This window comes from Adiantum capillus-veneris, chromosome 14 (assembly GCF_014529385.1).
Source record: "Adiantum capillus-veneris isolate H3 chromosome 14, ASM1452938v2, whole genome shotgun sequence".
NCBI lineage: Eukaryota > Viridiplantae > Streptophyta > Polypodiopsida > Polypodiales > Pteridaceae > Adiantum > Adiantum capillus-veneris.
In genome coordinates, this window is record NC_140944.1 from 97862113 (window position 1) to 97883609 (window position 21497).

The 21497-nt window shown below is 41.8% G+C and overlaps 1 protein-coding gene across 2 annotated transcripts in view; it reads right to left on the reverse strand.

The window, feature by feature from the left end:
- Positions 1-21497, reverse strand: part of LOC147442811 (beta-galactosidase 8-like) — a 152995-nt gene that overhangs the window by 71484 nt on the left and 60014 nt on the right. For both annotated transcript variants that reach the window (XM_086528841.1, XM_086528842.1), the window contains 5 exons: positions 19703-19867; positions 2619-2833; positions 2351-2439; positions 2169-2263; positions 1920-2030 (listed from right to left, as the gene is read on the reverse strand). In XM_086528841.1, coding sequence (XP_086384967.1) covers positions 1920-2030; positions 2169-2263; positions 2351-2439; positions 2619-2833; positions 19703-19867 — 675 coding nt within the window. The remainder of the gene's footprint in view (positions 1-1919; positions 2031-2168; positions 2264-2350; positions 2440-2618; positions 2834-19702; positions 19868-21497) is intronic.

Genomic DNA, 21497 nt, shown 5'->3' on the forward strand with positions numbered 1-21497 from the left:
CCAAGGCAGTCTGAAAAATCTTAAGGTCTAAAAAGGCACAACAATCCCTCATGTCCAATATTTTAGAGCATTTTTGGCGGACCTCGTCTAGCAAGAGGGGCCTTTGGCTTCTATCTATGAGCAAGCTGTGTTCTCCCAAGCGGCTAGGAGGGTTGAATATTTTCGACTTGAGACGTCATCTTCTGGCTCGGAAAGCTATGTTGTTGCCAGTTTTAGTGGAGCAGCAGCAACCCTGGGCTCTCATGGTAACACATTTGTGTGCGCACATTGTCACCCCTTCTTTTGGTCATTGGAAACCGACTTATTGGGATGTTGTTTTTGGGAAGCTTGATGGACACATTCCTGGATGTCCATTTACTTCTTCTCTAATTGTTGATTGGAAGGTTGTCACTTCACATTTGGCTTGGGATGGTCGACAATCCTCTGGGGGTAACTCTCTTCGCTTGGAGAGTCTGCATTGGAGTAGGGTTTTTGGTTCAACGGTCTCCGCGCCAAGAGTATTTTCTTTCCCAAAAAGGAATCTGTCAGGTGCATCAGGTGGTTGATGATTCGGGTTATGTTCTTTCTTTCGCTCATGCCGTCTCCCGCTTTTGGTTGGGCCTTCACTATTCTCCTCTTTGGCGGGAGATTCAAAAGATGGCTCATTCACCCATTCCTCCTCTGGATGTGGACTCTCGCTTCTCTAACTGGAATCTGGCTACTACTAGACTGGATTGCATCTCAGCTACGAGTGTCTATGCCATCCTTCAGTCTGATGTATGGATTGTGCATCGTGGTAATCAGCTGTGGTCGCTTTCTGAGTCATCCTTGTGGTGGCAACACACATTGTCTCGCATTTGGCAGAGTCATCTGCCTTTGAAGGAACGTGTTTTCTTCTGGCTGTGCTTGGTGGGAGCTCTACCTGTTGGCAGTGTGTTGCATGCTCGGCATATTGCGCCTTCCCGCTGCCCCAGATGCCTTGAAGCTGAGGAGATTGTGCCACACTTACTGTGGTGTTGTCGTCACTCCAGAGCCTTCATTCGGCAAGTGTCGACTGCTCTTCGACTGCGTTTTCCTTCCAGCTCTTTTCACAGACGATTTTGGCTTTTTGGGGTGCTTCGGTCACCACAATCTCAGTTTGCGGTCTTCTTCACCTGGGTCAGATTTTGGACTATGTGGACCATCTGGCATCATAGGAACTCCTTAATGTTCCAGGGCACTTTTGTTGACACCTTTCCCTATTTCAAATTATCTCTTGGTCAAGCGCTGCCTTTTGTCTATGACGCTGGAGACATCACTCTTGATACCTACAGGATTCACTTTGACTGTTTCTAGTCTTCGGAGCCTCATAGTGCTCCGTGTTTTGTATCCCTTTCTTTTCGTGGGTTTTCCTCGCTTTGAGGTTTCCCACTTGTAAATTAATCAAAGCAAATTTACAAAAAAAAAGTGTGTGTGTGTGTGTGTGATCAAAGAAAGATGGAGACCCTAGATCATGCATTTGAAAAGAGAGATTACAAGCCTCTAATATAGGGTGACATCATAAGTACATCATGGGGTGAAACCTCACCATATACATCTTCATCCTAGGTGGAAAGTAACCACATGCTATCTTATGGTATATCACATGTCTCATGCCACGTTGGCATCCTAGTAGACTAGAGAGGGTGGGGTGCACACAAAGAAGCATAATACAGGCCAAAGCCCACAATCCTAATACTATACTCTTGAGAACCTATTATACTCTCCCTTCAATGAGTCTTTGCCATAATTTTTCCGTATTTCAGACAACAGAGACATTGGTTCTTGGTTTATTTCTTAATATTGAAATAGAAAACACTATGCTTCTCTGAGGAGTGCACAGTTGCAAAAATTTACCAGTTACATACAAAAAACTAGTTACGGCCATCTCACAAAAATATAAGACATGTTCAACAACAGACCTGGTATATCCATGCTTCTGATGACAGGTTATGAGATCCACCACTCTTTGCATCGATTAACACAACATCGTTAATTCCCGCACCCCAAGTATCAAAAAAAGCGCCATAATTCTGAGTTTACATAAAAAGGCCTATAGCTGATTGGTATGAAGTATATAAACCACATGTTTGATTATAATCAGGTTAGAAATGAGCCAAAGGAGCATTAAACTAATGGAAGCATGTTCTGAGAAATGTCAAGATTGCTACCTGTAAGCCAACAGTCATACTTAAAAGATCTAGCTGATTGCTTCCAGAATTTAGTAGTAAAGGGAATTTTAGCTGCCCACTGCGAGAAGCACTACCTGTGAGTTCAAGAAACCATGTGCACTTTTAGTAAACCCTCAAAAAGTTTTCCTTTCATGTAGATGAGTTTTTGTATTTTAACTTACCTAAGTATTTCTGATTGACAAACACATGCAAGGCATGCCCCAATGAGCTTACCGACAGTGTAAAGTTTCCATTACTATCCATAGCAACACTACAAAATCCACTAAAATTTATTAGCTATTGTACAAGTGCATCCACAAAGAAAAAATCACGTAGTGCACATGTGTGAATATACATGTTGATGACCCTGATAAAACATGGAGTTGAAACATGGCATTGATGAGTTCATTGTCTTCTTATGAATAGTTTTCATGGGAACCAGAAACTTACCTATCTGAGTACCACAGGTAGTCACTATCATCCTTTGTTGTATTTATCTGTTCCAAAAGGCCTTTAGCACTGAAGGAACTTTCAGCCCTATCTCCAAGAGGTTCCTGATAGATTTCCCATGCTGCCTTTGATAATGTCATGATGTTTTTGCGTGATTGTAGCTCCTCATCCACTACTACACCACTAGTGGTCAGTCTGGATGATTGCGCATTAACCTGCACATTTCAGTAACATAGCCTTACTAACCGGCTATCACTTGTGGCACCACCAATATATAAAACAGAATGCTTCATATTCAAACAATTATGTCAAAACTCCTAAGAATTGTCAAGGACACCGGGAGAATCAATGTTTGCCATACCTGCACCTGTGTACATTCACCTGTATAGTCTAACATTTCACACACACACACACACACATAAAGAAATCTCTATTAAAGTCTTCTAGAGGACGACGTCTGCCTATGACATACAACAATGGTATCCAAACAAAAGGACAAAAGTGCTAAAAATAAACCTGATACAGAATAAAAGAGACTGACATGCGGGTGTGTGAACATGTGTATGAGGGATGAAGCTCTCACTCTAATGGATGTGGAGCTATATGTGTCAGGGCGTACAACCATGATATGGAAAAGACTAGCTAGCTCCATCTCTCCTCCATCTGGTATAAAAATGGAGGTGAGGTATGGCATGCATAGGTGGGTAGCAACTGAAAAGTCCCCATAGCATAGCAGCAGGGTCTAAGAAAGCCCTCTCTTTCTCCCTCTGTCTGGTCTGCTCACGTCGTAGTCAAATCTCTCGGATGTCCCTATGATATGCTATCTGGACCTTGTATCCTGTTGCTCTCGGGCATCTACGGGCTAGGACAATCTCTTCCTGCTATAGACAACCTCCCTAGATGTCGGTTGGTGGGATTGGGGCAGTTATGACTCTCACCCTCCACTGGAGTGTGTGTGTGTGTTGTGTGTGTGTGTGGAACACCAGCAATTGCCCTCCTCTTGGAAAGAAGGCCTCCTCAAGTTGATACCTAAGCAAGCACTATGTGAAGAGTTCTCTCATTGGAGACCTATTATGCTCATGCCTGTGGTATATAAATTAATGGCTAGTATGATTGTTAATCGTCGTCTCAAGGGTTTTCTGCATGAAGGCCTACATCAATCTCTATATGGCTTCATTCGCGCCGTCAAATTACTAATAATCTGGCCAATATCATCATAGGCATGGAATATGCGAAATATACTCAACAGAATGTATTGGTCATACAGGTTGACATTGAAAAGGCTTTTGATATTGTTCTTTGGAACTACATTGTAGATGTTATGAAACAATTGGGCTTTGGGCCCAAGCTTTCCTACGTGGTCTTTTCTTGTATGCACATAGTTCTTCCACGGGCTTGTTGGATGGGTCTCTCAAAGACCCTTGGCCTCTGGGCCGATCAGTTAGACAAGGTTTTCCTCTCGGTGCTTTGCTCTATGCAATCGCTACCCATCCCCTGCTTGTGTATTTGGATTTCTTATATACCTTCATAAGTTCAGAATAGTAGGTTTTCCTCTCGGTGCTTTGCTCTATGCAATCGCTACCCATCCCCTGCTTGTGTATTTGGATTTCTTATATACCTTCATAAGTTCAGAATAGTCTGAACTCACGAATTATAAGAGGGAATAAAGCACTCATAAAACTATAAAATCAAGGGACACAAGAAAAGAAAAGAAAAACTAAATCACTTTATTTGCTACGAAACAAAACTAGATAAGACGCAACATTATTAACTTGAAAATGTTTCTAGAAAAGGCATGCACAAAATAAGTTGATGTAGCTTACTTGGCTAAAACTTAAAACAAGTACTCGACTTTAAACAAAAAAGAATAAGGTATCTTAAAAATTTAATCCTAGAAATCAAACTTCACACAACAACTTCTGAAGGAGCAAATCCTTAAGTCCTAACGCAAGCTAAATACGAAATCGAAAAATGAATACTACTACAAACCTACGAAGAAGAGGCTGCAAATAACCAAAGAAGTACAAAGATCCAAACTTGACAAAATGTGACCTCAACTTTGCTGCTTGTCCAGATAGGAAGAATAAGATTATCACCTTTATCATGCATAGCTTGGACAACAACTATGACATCCCTACTCATGTCGTCAGTGCCCAAGAGTAGGTGCAGGTTTGTATAGAGGTCATTCATGCTTTGAACATACTCTACAAAACCAACGAGCTGAGTTTCTATCACCCTCCGAAGGTGATGGGCATACTCAACCATGATAAAGGCTAGCATTTGTCAAGCTAGAGTAAAAATACTAGAAGCGCTAGAGATCAAAACAAAAAAGTAGTGTGTTACTAAGCCAAACAATAAGTGGGCTTTTAAGCTCCCCACTTTTATTGAATTTACTATTGATTGTCTTGAACATTCCAAAGAAAGAAACATTAAAAATAAACTTTCTACAATGCAAGAATGAACGAATTTTTTTCATGATTCTTTTGAATGAGTATCCTTTCTCTACGAGTAAAGAAATAAGATGGCACGATTGAATAACAAAAGCAGATTTACTAGAACAAAGACGAGAAAATCTAAATAATTGAGAGCAAATGACACCGTACTTAGCTTGAAAAGAGAGTCACCGACGGTTAAAGAAAATCTAACCAAGATATGATGTTAATGTCATCTACAATCTTGGTGAATCTCTTTCTTCCTATGTCTACATCTACATTCTTACTTTTTAACCATAAGAAGTCAAAGTTCAAGGCTAACTTTTCTACTAGCAATGCGGTGTACCTATCCTTCTCAAGCTTGTACGCAAAAACTTTTGAAATAAGAGACTTGAATTTAAGGTCCTTCAAATTTAGCTTCGTATATAGCGCTGTAAAGTTGAAAGTTTGGAGACAAAGGAGAAGATTTCTCCTTAAGGCTTCTTGAAGAGTTCAAAAACTTTATAAAAAGGAATCACACCTACTGAATCATTTAAAATCCAACTTGAATCGGTAAGTACGTCTGCTTCCTTTAGCAGATTTTTCCACAATTCATTTATGCTAGGTAAAATGGCTTTGAAACAATAACTAAGCCATTTAGAAACATCGGTCAAAGAGGTGATACAAGAAGCAGCTATAAATCTAGGCTTTATAGGGTTCTTGTGGAACTTCCAAACGGTATATAAAAAAGATAATTTAGGCTCGCACCAGAAACCAAAAGACTTACAAAAGTCTTGATGTTTCAAGATAATCTCTTGCATTGAAAGATCACAACCATTGTAAGTCTGAGAGTTTACTTCACCTAACAAGCATTCTAAATAAAACTTTTTGCGCGTAACAACAAAGTTATTAGAGAACTTATCTACGTAAGAGATTACACAATCATGATGAAATTTCCTAAGAGCATCACGATCAGAAAAAGATAAGCTATTCCTTCCTAAAGAAACGTTCCTAGAGCAAGATGCTATTTTCAAAGAAGCTTTCTTGAGAACTATAGACTTCTAATGGGTAAAAACACCTTGAACTCCTAAAGACTCCTCAAACTTTACTACGAAACTAGAAATTCCTTTCTCTATGATTTTGAGAAGGCAAGAGTCATTCGACGAAGGGAGTCTATATTTAGTACCTCTTGAGAGAAGGTCTTTCAAGGAATCCGAAGGAAGAATAGAACAATTTGGATCTCTTGACTTCTTCTGGTCGATTGTTTGACTTCCATTTGGGAAGCATTTTGTTGGTCAGGCCTACGCAGATGACTCTTTGTTTATGCCTCGCAATCACTTTGACGATGTAGAACTGATTATGCAAACTCTTCACTTGTTTGGATTCGCGGCGGGCCTCAAAGTCAATTTTCGCAAATCCAAGTTATTGCCTTTGAATGAGTATGATTCGCATAAGCTATTATGATTGGGGAGATTGTTTTTCCGTATGTCATAGTTCGCCATTTGGGTTATCCGTTGGCCTAGAATGTATCAGCTGCACATAAATTGGATTGTGTGCTTCAGCATCTGCATTCGAAGTTGCATTATTGGTAATTGTCCACTTGGCCGCTATATGTACGTCTCAGAATTGTAAAGTGCATTCTCATGGCTTATGTGCAGTTTTTCTTACCCTTGTTACCCTGGTCTCGGTTGCGCTTGAGGTCCTTTATGTCTACATTTTTGGAGCACTTCTTGCGAACTTCATTTCACAAAATGTAAAGCGGACATAGTGGTTCTTCAAGAACATAACCAGTATCAATTTTCCGAGTAAACTTCTTACTTTGCGGGCTATAGGATAGCTTATGCAGGATCAACTGGCTACTCTGGAGTGCTTATGCTTGTTCAACGTGAGCTCTTCCCGAGCTTGGTCTTCAATGACCCAACTAGGAGATCTATGGTCATCCAATGTATTGTTAATGGGGAAGTCTTCGAATTTGGCGGATTATATGCATACACATCATCTGTTGATAGAGCATGGTTGTGGAGTGCGTCTCCTCATATTGTTGGCGTTCCAATGCATTTCTCTGTGGGGACTTTAATAATGCACCAAACCTTGCGGATAATACTATTGGCCACTCTCACATGCTTCATATGGAACGAAAATCATGAGATCAATTTATGTTGACGTGTAATGGGCTGGATGTGTGGCCTCTTTTTCATGCGGATGATCTAGGATTCACGTTTCAACATAATGCTCGATGTATGTATCGCGCTCGATTGGATTGCTGGTAACTTTTTCACATGCAGTAGTACGACGAATTTGTATGTGATATGGAGATTGATTATGCTATGTGTCTCTCGGATCATTTTCCCACATGCTTGAAACTCCATTTTGGCTCCTTTTCTGTCAATGAATCCCTACACAAGAGGAGACTTTTGCATGTCAATAATGCTACTCTCAAACATGAGCTTTTTCGCACCATGATGTGGACATCATCCTACCTTTGACCTCTTAGATGCATGTTGATATGGACACAACCTGGTTTCGCTTTGTTATGCATGTTCAATGTGTTATCCAGGATTGTTGCAGGTATTATATGTCACAATTAAGGGAGCATGTTAAAAATGCAAAGGATACTTGTAGCAGATTAATGCACTTGGCTAACAATTCTTCTCTTCCTAAGACTCAAATAACTGAGTTGCTCTCTGCTTGCACTATGTTACGGCATAACGATAAGAAGAAATTGGCCAAATGGTAGACTCGAGCTCGCCAAACACACTCTTGCACATAAGGGATGTGCCTCTAAACAATTCTTCCAGCATTTACATCATTCTAGGCAGTCTCAAGCTATACAAAGAGTTAAATTATCGTCAGGGAAGTGGACCTCCTTACAAGAACTCACACAATTCTTGCACTCTCATTATGGCAAGATCTTTAAGGCTCCTTCTCTAACGCAAGAAGCTCGCCAACCGCGTCACTTGTTTCTATCGCATGTTGCAGCAGGCGCAAGACTTGGAAGTTGTTTTCACTAAGACGAATTTGTATGCTAGCTTGCTTGATTTAGGCCGGTGGAAAGGGATGGTCTTACTGTGGAATTTTTCTTGTCTTTTTGGAGTTACTTAAAGCTACCGCTACTGATTATGATGAATACGGCCTGGGAGCAACAGGAATTGCCCTCTTGGAAAGAAGGCTTGCTCAAGTTGATACCCAAGCATGCATTATGTGAAGAATTCTCTCATTGGCGGCCTATTACGCTCATACCTGTGGAATATAAATTGATGGCCAAAATGCTTGTTAGCCTACTCAAGTGATTTTTGCATGAAGGCTTGCATCAATCTCAATACGGTTTCATTTCACGATGTCAAATTACTGATAACCTTGTGAATATCATCATTGGAATGAAATATGAAAAATACACTCGACAGGATATCTTGGTTATGCAAGTTGACATTGAAAAGGCATTTGATATTGTTCTTTGGGATTACAGCAGGCATGTCCTCTCAGTGCTTTGCTTTATGCAATCACTACACACCCCTTGCTTATGTATTCGGATTATTTGACCTCCATTGGTAGATTGCAAGCTAACATTACCATTTCAACAGCACTTTATCAGCCAGGCCTATGCTGATGATTGTTTAATTATGCCTCGCAATCATTATGATGATGTACAACAAAATATGTACACTCTTCACTTGTTTGGATTGGCGACAGGTCTCAAAGTTAATTTTCGTAAATCCAAGCTATTACCTTTGAAAGAGTGTGATTGGCACAAGATACTGTGGCCAGGCGAGATTGTTCCTCCGCACATTATAGTTCGCCATTTGGGTTATCCGTTGGCTTGGGATGTATCCACTACGTTGAAATTGGACTGGGTACTCCAATGTCTGCATTCCAAGTTTAATTATTGGAAATTGTCAACTTGGCCACTACATGTGCGTCTCGTGATTGTCCAATGCATTCTCATGGCTTATGTGCAATTTTATTTACCTTTATTATCCTGGTCTCAGTTGCGCGTGCAATTACTTATGTCTAGTATTTTAGAGCATTTATGATGGACCTCGCCTAGCACCAAGGGTCTTCGAATTTTATCTATGGACAAGCGGCTTGGAGGGCTGAATATTTTGGACTTGCGACTTCATATTCTCGCTCGGAAAGCTATGCTATTGCCAGTCTTGGTGGAGCATAAGCAACCGCGGACTCTCATGGTATCACATATGTGTGCGCATATTGTCACGCCTTCTTTTGGTCATTGGCAGTCGGCATATTGGGACGTTATTTTTGGGAAGCTTGAAGGACACATTCCAGGATGTCCCTTTACTTCTTCTCTCATTGTTGATTAGAAGGCTGTCACTTCCCATTTGGCATGGCATGGTAGACAATCCTCTTTGGGTAACTCCCTTCAATTGAAGAGTCTGCATTGGAGCAGGGAATTCTCTACAACTTCAGTTCAGCGGTCTCCTCACCCGGTATATTTTCTTTCCCCAAAAAAAATCTGCCAGATGCATCACGTGGTGGATGACACGGGTCATGTTCTTTTGTTCGCTGATGCGGTCTCCCGTTTTCGTTTAAATCTCCACTATTCTCCTCTTTGGTGGGACATTCAAAGGGTGCTTGCTGATCACTCACCCATTCTTTCTTTGGATGTAGACTCCGCTTCTCTGATTGGAATCTTGCTACTATCAGATTGGAATCCATTTCGACTGGCAATGTTTATGCACTCTTGCAATCTGAAGTGTGGATTGTGCATCATGGTAGTCAGCTATGATCACTCTCCAAGTCATCCTTGTGGTGGCAACGAGCATTGTCTAGTAATTGGCAGAGTCATCTACCTTTAAAGGAATGTATTTTCTTGTGGTGCTGGTTAATGGGAGCTCTACCTGTTGGCAGCTTGTTACATGTACGACATATTGCACTTTCTTGTTACATGTACGACATATTGCACTTTCTCGCTGCCTAAGATGCCATGAAACTGAGGAGACTGTCCCACACTTATTGTGGGGTTGTCGTTGCTCCAGAGCCTTTATTCGGCAACTGTCGGCTGTTCTTCCGCTGCGTTTTCCTTTCTGGCATTTTTCACAGATGGTTTTGGCTTTTTGGGGTGCTCCAGTCTCCGCAATCTCAATTCACGATGTTTTTCAATTGGGTCCGATTTTGAGTTATGTGGGCCATCTGGCACCATAGGAACTCATTAATGTTTCAAGGCATTGATGTTGACCCCTTTCCCTATTTCAAATTATCTCTTGGTCAAGTGCTGCATTTCGCTGGGGACATCACTCTTGATGCCTGTAGGATTTACATTGACTGTTTCTAGCCTTAAGAGCCTCATGGTGCTCCGCTTTTTTATCTTTTATTTTTTGTGGGTTTTCTTCACTTTGAGGTTTCCCATTTGTAAATTCTATTGACAAGATTTACAAAAAAAATGTGTGTGTGTGGTGTCTATTGTGTCGCAATCAGCTGCCTTTGGGCGCGTTTATCTCCCTACGCTGGCCTCCTTGGCCCCTTGTGCCGCTAGTTGGGTATTTGCACATCGTCAGGGCTGTTCACGTCGCCTGCATCTGTGGGTTTTTAGCAGGCGTAGCCTTCCCTTGTTTTATTGTGCGTGAGCAAGGGTGCTAGAGTGTGTGTGGATGTGTGTGTGTACCCACTGCAGGCTCTCGGTGTAGGAAGTTTCTTCTGCGCAATCTTCCGCACAGCCTTACGTTTGTTTTGCCTCAGTTTTATTTAGTGTAGCGATTAGTTTCTACGTTTTCTTTCTGTACAGCTCTCGGTTTAGCACGGTGTCAGTGTGAGGATACGAGGCTTATTGGTAGTGTTTTTCCTCCACCCTTTCTTCAAGGGTTATCTTTGCCATGTTTTTGTTCAAAGGGAATGGTGGTATGTTCATTCTGGCAGAGGAAGCTATATACAAGCGCAAGAAACAGGTTGAATTGGTATCGTTTCATCATGCGCATGCAATGTGTGATTCAGGATTATGACAAGATGCATCAGTTACGTGGGGATGTTGAGGATGCCAAATATGTTTATCGAGAGCTACACCTTTTGGATGATACGCGCTTATTGATTGAATGTGAATTGACAACGCTTTGTCAGGCTCGTGTATGCCTACAACATAATGATGAACGCAAACTAGATAAATGGCGAGACTCGCGTTCGACATCAAGCGTTTGTGGATAGAGGATGTGCCTCGGAACGATTTTTTAAACACCTACACCATTCAATTGCCTCTCAAACCATCAAGAGGATTATGCTCCCATCGGTCTCTTGGACAGCCTCAAAACGTGAGCTGGCTGATGCCATGGCTTCACACTATGTTTGCTGCTGCTCCTCCGACTTCTGCTGAAACTCATCATGCACACCAGCTTTTGTTATCTACGGTTCATTCAATTCTCTTGTCTCAAGATGCACAAGCAATGGAGGTGGACTTACTGAAAATGAATTTCACTTAGCATTACTTACTCTAGGCCAATGGCGTTCCCCTGGTTGGGGCTCACTGTGGAATTTTTTGTTTCCTTTTAGGAGCCTTGAAAGAGCCTTTACTCTACATGATGAATGTTGCATGGACTGCGCAGAAGAACTTGCTATTATCTTGGAAAGAAGGCTTGCTGAAATTATTACCCAAAGAGGCGCTTTGTGAGCATTTCTCTCATTGGTGGCCGATCACACTTATGTTGATCATATACAAAATATTGGCTAAGATGATTGTGCATCACATCAAGGAGCCTCTTCTTACGGGTATCCATCCGGCTCAGTATGGCTTCACCCCTCGTTGCGAAATCATGGACAATTTGGCTAATGCCTAAATTGAAATGGAATATGTCAATTATACCTAGCAAAATGTACTCGTGATGAAGGTAGACATTGAAAAGGCCTTTGATACGGTACATTGGCATTGCATTGCTGACACAATGCAAGCCCTTGGATTCAGTCCTAAGTCTATAGATCTTCTCGCCTTCTTGATGGTGAGTTGATTGACCCTTGGCCACTTGGATGCTCGGTCAAGCAAGGTTGCCCCTTCAATGCCTTATTGTATGCCATTGCCACTCACCCCTTGTTGTTGCATTCACATCACCTAACTTTGCTTGGTCGCCATCATGGGTTGCAATTACCTGAAGGAGTACGAGCGGAAGTGCGACGCGAGAGAGAGTGCGAGAAGTAGAGCACGACGATATGGTGAACTCGCTCTCCTGTAATGTGTAGAGCATAGTGAGTTCTTATTAGGTTTTAACAAAAGAAAAATGTGTACATACCTGGCGGCCCGCCCACTTACCTGGGCGACCACATTGGGCTTTATACCCCAACAACCTCCCACTTAAAGTCCAATGTGGTACTTTAAGTGTGAGAGAAGCTACTATACAAGCTAATATACAAGAGATGTAGAGAAGTGATGTACTACCCTACACCTAACTGCTTGCGAAAATGCGCAAAGCTCTCTGAGGGAAGTCCTTTTGTAACTAGATCAGCAGGATTTTCTGTGGTGTGAACTTTGACAAGCTGAAGTTGCTTATCCTCGAGCATTTCCCTGATGAAATGATACTTCACATCCACATGCTTTGTCTTGGAGTGATAAACTGGATTGCGAGCCAATTGTATAGCACTTTGACTATCACAATATAACACAGGCATCTCTTCTTTGATTCCCAAATCTGTTACTAGTCGATTAAGCCAAATTGATTCTTTGCATGCCTCTGATGCTGCAACATATTCAGCCTCTGTAGTGGACTGAGTAACACAATCTTGTAATCTAGAACGCCATGATACTGCCAATGTAAAGACATACCCTGACGTAGACCTTCGGTTGTCTAAGTCACCTGCATAATCTGAGTCTGTAAAACCCTTTACACTTAGCTCCTGACTCCCATAGCATATACGCATATTCTTTGTAGCTTTCAGGTATCTCAATATTCCTTTCACTGCCTCCCAATGTTTCTTGCCTGGGTTTGACATGTAACGACTTACTACTCCCACTGCAAATGCAATGTCTGGGCAATGGAACACTCAATGCCTTTCCCTTCTCCATATTGAAACGTTGCAAAACCTTGTCAATATACTCTGTTTGAGATAACCAAATCAACTTCTTTGATCTGTCTCTCTCAATGCGCATACCAAGTATATGACTTGCCTCACCCATGTCTTTCATGTCAAACTATTTTGCCATCTTTGACTTCAAAGCTGAAATTTCTTCCAAGTGCTTGCCAGCAATCAACATGTCATCCACATACAAAATAAGGATCAGCCAACTGCCATCCTTAGCCTTCTTTGTATATAGACAGTGATCGAACTCACTACGTTTGTAGCCTTGAGAAAGCATAAACTTGTGGAATTTATGGTACCATGCCCTCGGTGATTGGTTTAAGCCATAAAGACTCTTTAACAACTGGCATACCCAATCTTCCTTGCCTTTCTCAACAAACCCTTCTGGCTGCTGCATGTAAATTTCCACATCTAAATCACCATGCAAGAACGCTGTCTTGACATCCATTTGGTGCAACACCAAATCTAATATGGCAACCAATGCAAGAAAGCATCTCAATGTAGTCATCTTGACCACCGGAGAGAAGACTTCATCAAAGTCAATGCCTTGTTCTTGCTTAAAGCCCTTGGCAACAAGCCTTGCTTTGTACTTTGGCTGACTATCATGAGCGGTGATCTTATACCTGTAAACCCATTTACAAGGTAGAGCCTTTTTGCCTTGTGGTAATTTAACTAGCATCCATGTCTTCTTTTTATGCAGAGCTGTCATCTCTGACTGCATGGCCAATTGCCAATTCCCGGAGTCCTTCATTTGCACTGCTTCCTTGTAACATGAAGGCTCATTGCAATCAGTCAACATGACATAGTTCATAGATGGAACAAACCTATCAGGAGGTCGCGTGACACGTCCAGATCTACACACAATAGGTGGCTCAGGCTCAGCCACAACCTGTGGTTCCACTCTATCCTGTCCTTGCTCCTCTTGCGCCCTGACATTTTGTCTTGCACATGCAGGTCCATCTTCTTGGAAGACAACTCTTCTAATCTCCTCGACCCTCTCTGGTTTAGAATGATATTTGGATTCATTAAAGTGAACATTATTGCTGTGGACAACCTTTCTGGATTCGGGATCCCAAAGTCTATACCCCGTCTCACCAGAATTACCATAGCCTAGAAAGATGCACTTTCTACTCTTTGGCTCAAGTTTGTTCCTAAATTCCTTTGTAACATGAGTATATGCCTCACAGCCAAAGACTCTGAGATGCTTGTATGAGGGCATTTTGCCTGACCATACCATCTCTGGCACTGAATCCTTCTGCAAAACCTTGCTATGAGATCTATTTATAAGATGAATAGCTGTTGATACAGCTTCAGCCCAAAACCCATTTGACAGCTGTGCATTACACAACATACTTCTGACCTTCTCTTATATGGTCCTATTCATCCTCTCAGCAACACCATTTTGAGGAGGATTATAAGGAGCAGTAAGTTCATGTTTTATACCTTTTGACTCACAAAAGTCCTGAAAGGCCTTTGAAACATACTCTCCACCATTGTCAGTGCGTAAGCATTTAAGCTTCTTGCCACTCTGATTCTCCACAAGTGTCACAAACGTTTTGAAAACGCTAAACGCTTCATCCTTGTGCTTGAGAAAGTAAACCCATACTTTCCTCGAGTAATCATCTATAAATGTCATAAAGTAAGAAGCTCCCCCTAGAGATAGGTTAGGCATAGGTCCACACAAATCACTATGAACAAGTGCCAACTGTGTATCTCTTCTACTGCTTCTATGCTTATGTGGCTGTTGTGTTTGCTTACCATACAGACAATGTTCACAGAATTCAAAATCACTAAATAAAAAGCCAGGCAAATAACCAGAACGAGACAAGATTTCCATTCCCTTCTTGGACATATGTCCTAACCGGCTATGCCACAAAGAAACGTTCGGCTGCTCGGTTACATTGATTACATTTTTAGAGACATTTGATACATAAATCATGTAAAGTCCTCCAGACTTTACTCCATGTGCTATTGTCATAGAACCCTTGGATATCTTCCACATGTTCTGTCCAAAAGTGGTGACGTAGCCAGCATCATCAAGTAAACCTGTGCTGATCAAGCTCTTTGTAATTGCGGGAACATGTCTCACATTCTTCAACGTGAAAGAAGAGCCATTCTGAAACTTCAATTGAACATCTCCAACACCTAAGATCTCACATGTCTACCCATTGCCTAGCCGAACATGATCTTTAGTGGTCACATAAGAGGTAAACCACTCCTTGTTTGGAGACACATGAAGTGATGCCCCTGAGTCTATAATCCAGTCACTCAGTGCATTTCCATCAGATGCTGTAAGAAGAGCTGAGTCCATTGTATTCGTCAAGAAGTAGATGTCTCCTGACACTAGACTGTCATCCTCTGCAACAGTGTTTGTCACATTTATTTCTTGAATCTTCACTGAGGACTTGTTCTTCTCACCATGGTCTTCAGATTTCTCTTTGCCTTTTTCTGCTTTCCATTCTCTGTAGTCTCTTTTCATGTGACCCTTCTTGCCACAATGGTAGCATTCTATGTCACTCTTGTCTTTAGCACTGCGGGACTTGCTACGAGACTGATTCCTCTTTCCACCTTTGTACTTTTCTTTGGTCCTTCCCCTGACAACTAAGGCTGTTCCTTTGCCTTTGTCCATTGTCTTTCTATTGGTTTCTTCAGTAAGCAGACTTCCTTCTACACCTGCTATGTTCAAACCATCTGGAGGTGCAGAATTACTCAAAGCTGTGCGAAAAGTGTCCCAACTTTCCGGCAATGTGATCAACAGGAACATAGCTCTAACAGGTTCATCAAACTTCACACCTTGAGCTGACAACTGACTGTAGATGGTGTTGAATTCATTCAGATGATTGAACATAGGGGTCCCTTCTTTCATTTTCAAGTCAACAAGCTTCTTAAGCCAGTATACCTGTGAAGCTACACTCTGCTTCTCATAAAGATCACTCAGCTTTATCCATGCTTGATAAGCCGACATCTCGTCTGCTACATTGAAGTAAACGCTTTCTGCCAAAGTCAGCATAATGGTAGAAAGTGCCAATTCATCCATTTCGCTCCATTCATCTTCGTCCATATCTTCTGGTTTTATCCCCTTGAGATTTATAGGTTTTATCTGCTTCTTTTGTACTAACACGTGCCAAATCTGCTTCTTCCACAATGGGAAATTGGTTCCATCCAGCTTCTTGATATTGTAAAGAGCAGTGTCCTGTGATCCAGCCATAGCTACGCTTCACAGTGGTTTACTTTCTTGGGAAAAATTCGGCAGAGTTTCCCCTGTAAACTGACCTCTGAACCAATATCAACCTGTCAAATGAACCAAGAAAGCTTCAGATTCTGCATAAATTTCGACAGAGTCTCCTTTGTAAAATGGCTCTGGTGTACTCAAAAAACAGACCAAAAAACAGCTCAAAAAACACTGTCTCTCTGACACTGTAAACTGCGGGTAAACCTGTCCTGCACCTGTACTGTCTCTCACTGTCCTGTCACTGTCTTGTAAACATAGACTGCGACAATGTCTCAACGGCAGTAAAGCAAAGATGCAATCCCAACTGTCTAACTCACAGTCAATACATCCTATCTGCCTATCTAAGGGTGCTCGAGGGATCGCTCCAAGACCTGTATCACCGAAAGGATCTCAACATTCGAGAATCCCCCAGCTCAATAAAACCTCACTCGACCCTCAACAAAGGCTGCAGTAAATCTGACCGTACATAGACTTCCCACAAAGTCATACATCCACAAATTTCCCACTATATGTTGTAACCGCTGCGGCGGTTGTTTGCTGCGTGACTCACAGCCAGCAAACCCTCAACAGACATACATCATCTCTTACAATACACCCCATGTGGAAGTACCTACAATGTCAGGATGAAATCTGGAATATCAAGCAGCAAACACAAGCTACCTGATGAACTAGTGGATGTCGCCTACAGTTTGTGTGTAGATGCGCCCGTGTCGTATGTGACGCCTCCAAGAACTGTGAGCCGTCCTTCGATGTGTAGACAGCCACAAATCAACACTTTGGGAGTGTCGATATCCTCAGCACCTGCAGTCGTAGGCCGAAAACCCTAAATTTGCAGAGTCGGATCTGCACCCGCTGAGACCACGTAGTCGAAAATGGCCTGCGCAGAACTTTGTCGAAGCTGAACGGTGACCGAGATGACCTCAGAATGAAATTCTGAGCCGTGTCTTTGCCTGTCGAATTTCACTCCAATCTGAGCTGGTGACTCTAGCCTCCTGCAGTGCTGCCCCGAGCCTCGATCTGAGCTCTGATACCAGTTGAAGGAGTACGAGCGGAAGTGCGACGCGAGAGAGAGTGCGAGAAGTAGAGCACGACGATATGGTGAACTCGCTCTCCTGTAATGTGTAGAGCATAGTGAGTTCTTATTAGGTTTTAACAAAAGAATATGTGTACATACCTGGCGGCCCGCCCACTTACCTGGGCGACCACATTGGGCTTTATACCCCAACATTACCCTCTGGAAATTACTTTATTGGGTAGGCTTATGCTGATGACTAGTTGTTCATACCTCGCAATAACTAGGTTGACATGCAAGAGATTATGTAGGCATTGGATACGTTTGGGCTTGCGGTAGGCCTTAAGGTCAATTTCTAAAAATCCAAAGTCTTGCCTCTTAATGCACGTGATTGGCATCATCTTTTGTGGCCCCGAGATATTCTTGATCTGCATGTGATTGTCAGACACTTTGGGTATCCTATTGGATGGCAGGTAACCAATACTCACTAGGTGGATTGGGTTATGCAACGCCTCAACGTCAAATTGCAATATTGGAAACTGTCCACATGGCCATTACATGTTCCGCTCCGTACTGTCCAGAGCATCATGATGGCATATGTTCAGTTTTACTTGCCGTTGTTACATTGACCTCATACTCCCCTCCCATCGCTTATGTCTAATACTTTATCTCATTTGTGGCGCACCAATTCCCACAAGAAAGAACTCCGTTTGTTATCCATGGAGAAGCTTTGCACTCCGAAGCGTTTTGGGGGCTAAATATTTTGGGCATGCCACCTCATCAGTTTGTGACATACCCCCCTCTTGAAAGAAATGAAATCGCCCAAAAACTAGCTCAGTAGACACTGTACCGACATACTAGACTACACACATCCAGCACTTGCACAAAGACGACACTAAACATTCGCATCACATTCACACCACCATCCTTGTCGAGATCTTTGATGAAAATCATGATCATTGTGGCTTATTTAACAATCACATCCAAAACGTGATGATCTTTTCGCGGATGCCTTGGTCTACTAAATCTTGTAACTATCACCTTCAAAGACGATTTGTTGAAATTGCTACTCAAAAAATAATTATGTGAGAGGCTTAATGATTGGAGACCAATCTCACTTATGCCAGCTGTTTACAAATTGTTGACCAAAATGTTAGTTAACAATCTCAAGGAGCACCTTCATACAGGGTTGCATTTTTCTCAATATGGTTTTGTACCTTAACATCAAATTTTGGATGATAATGCAAATGTGCACATGTGTTTTAATCATGCAAGTTGACATTGCTAAGGCCTTTGATACGGTCCATTGGGACTTTATTGCAGCTATCATGACAACGCTGGCTTTTGAAACAAAGTTTTGTGATGTTATCTACAGGCTAATGAGGGTGGGACAGCGCGATGCATTCTTGGTTTGGGACTTTCAGATTCTTGGAATTTGAGATGCTTGCTGTATCGAGGTTGTTCGCTTAGTGCGTTGCTTTATGTCAATGCGACACATTCTATGTTGTTATGTATAGATAAACTCATCAGGCTAGGTAGTTTATGTTACAATAGATAAGAAAGAAGAACATATGGGAAAACTTCAAGTATATCCAATGTTCATGACAATCCACTGAATATCCAATGTTCATCACAATCCACTAGGTAATTAGCGTACAATAAAAGCAAACATAAGGTTAAATTAGAATACTCTATGCATGCACTTAAACCACCGCGAGTTATCCTTCTTCCACTTGTCCTTTCAAATGTCCCCAATAATTATTTCGACAATATTAAGCCCATTTCCCTTGCTTCCTTGCCCTGATAACTTTTACGACATTTTAAGTTCTGCATGTTCTTGAGCTGTGTTTGTGTGAGCTCAAATGCTCTCTATTATTAAGTTCTGGTAAAAAATCAGGATCTTGTCTGCTGCATTACCTTTGTCTTCCAACAGAGAGGATTGTTCTGTAATAGAACACAGGAAGGAAACTAGGCTTTTCACAAACAGATGACATAGTTTCAACAAATTATAGGTATACTGCAGCAGGATGTTGATCGTAGGTTGAATGCATCATGCCTTTCAACTAGAGAGGTCACAAAGGCAGAGCCTAGAGGTGGCTTGCTGCAACTTTTGTTTAAACTTTTGCCTAGGCAACTTACTTGGTTACATTGAGGAAAATAAAAGATTTTGGAACTGCTCACGTTGGCTTAGACACCTGTTCTAAAGCAGTGGGTGCAAAATCAGCAGGGACAGGTGACAATCAATATGCGTTTTCACATGTAACTTGGCTAAGTTTAATGCTATTCTTGGACTTTAGTTGTGTGAAAAGTAGTTCTGATCTACAAAGGACTTGTTTCAAGCATTTAACCAATCAAAATAGCTCAAGATCAACCCTCCCCTTGCCTAGATATTGCAAAATACTGAAATGTCAATATGTACCTGTGCAGTATTGAAGACAACTTTCTTGCAGTCTGGTAAGATGCTGACAGACCAAGCAGGAAGATGGTATGATAGACCTCTGAAGGTAACTGTAGCATCTGCCTTGGTGTCAATGTTTGCCAAAAAAGCAGCACAAATATCATGTCCATTTGTGTAGATGTGACCCTGAAAAGCACACAATTTCAAGATCGTACAAGAGGGATTGTAATTGAACATAATGAACTCTCTGTTAAAAATTCCAACTGTTGCAGCCATTTTGAAACCCTACATGAGGTTACATGTCTTGATGTCTACACTTAAATAAAATAAAACATCAAAAGCTTGGTGTCGCAAGAGCCGAGGTCAACAGGTCTGATGCTTAGAATATGCTATTCTTCTCATGTTTAATTCAGCTACCCAACCTTCACCATCTGAAGTAGATTAACAACAGAATTGACCTTTGTTGCACAAAAGCAGCAATCTGCACCACTTACCATGAAACAAAAAACTCCCTGACCAGGAAATGCTGGAACTGCACCCAATAAAGACTTTGATTTCTTAAAGACGTGCGTCGATCTTACATGATTTGCAGAGAATCACCAGTTTGTAGAGAATATTTCCTCTTAGTTTTCTCTGTGTGCATAAATTCGTAGCAAAAGCAAGTTTAGAGACCGTTTGAGTTTAAAGGACCTCCTGTAACGAACGCAGCCCTGTTTTCGCCTTAAGGAATAGCTCAACTATTGAGTCCCATTTCCGGCTCTTTTGAAGGCTTGTGAAATGCGTGCCCTCTCCGGAAACGCAGAACAATGCTTCCAGCCCGGGAACATGTGAAAAGATTTCTCCATAAACTCTGCTTTTTATAACCAACCACAACCACAATTACATGACAAAGATTGAGGGCACACATCAGAGAACATGTGTCTTGGTTAAGTAAGATATGATAATATTTTGAACAGCTTTGAATGTTTGAACTTGCAAGACAAAATGCATCAAATACATGCTTGCTAATGAGAAAGATGGTCGGGTGAATTTAATATTGGTGTGCAAATTGGGTGTGTTTCTAAAAGTCTTCGCTCATTATCAATGCACCTTTTGGTGTGCAAAAGTAGAGGTCTAAATTGGAAGGATACCTACGTAATGCTCTTTCCATCCACATTGGTCAGCCTTGCAGACAAACAATAGAGTCAGTTCGCAAAGAACCGCTTTGCGGATTGGGACACTTTAGAGAAGGCTTTCTGTGCTGCTTTTCAGCCTGGGGACTATCAAGAGAAAGCCTTATATGAGCTGGAGAACCTTGCATTACAAGCAGGAGAGACTCTGCAAAGCTTATGACACAGGCCAACGCATTGGTAGCCAAGTTGCACCAAACAACCAGGAGACTTCATGGTAAGGAAGGCTCACTCCAAGACATTCAGCAGAAGCTCAGAGAGTCTCAAACCAGACTCGAGTTTGGAAGATTTTTTAACAGCTATTACAAGAATAGAAGGGGCTAGAAGGCCATTCAGAGACCCATTTGGAGGTATGCCAGCCACTATTCTTTTTTATCAAAAGATGCCTCTGACCCTTTGGTCTCCTTACGCAGGGAGCTAGAGGCTGTAAAGGTACAACGAGCTTTGCAGGAGGAAAAATTCCTCGCTAAATGTCTTGAAAAAAACAGTATGCCTTTGCAGCAAGCGGTAGTTGAGCAGCTGAGGCAAGAGCTAGAAGAGTTGAGAGCTCCGCATCTAGGGGCCTAATGCCATCTTTGCAAGAAGAGCGGTCATGCTGATAAAATTACTGCTATCTTAAGGACCTCAGGCTGATTTAACAAGACGCT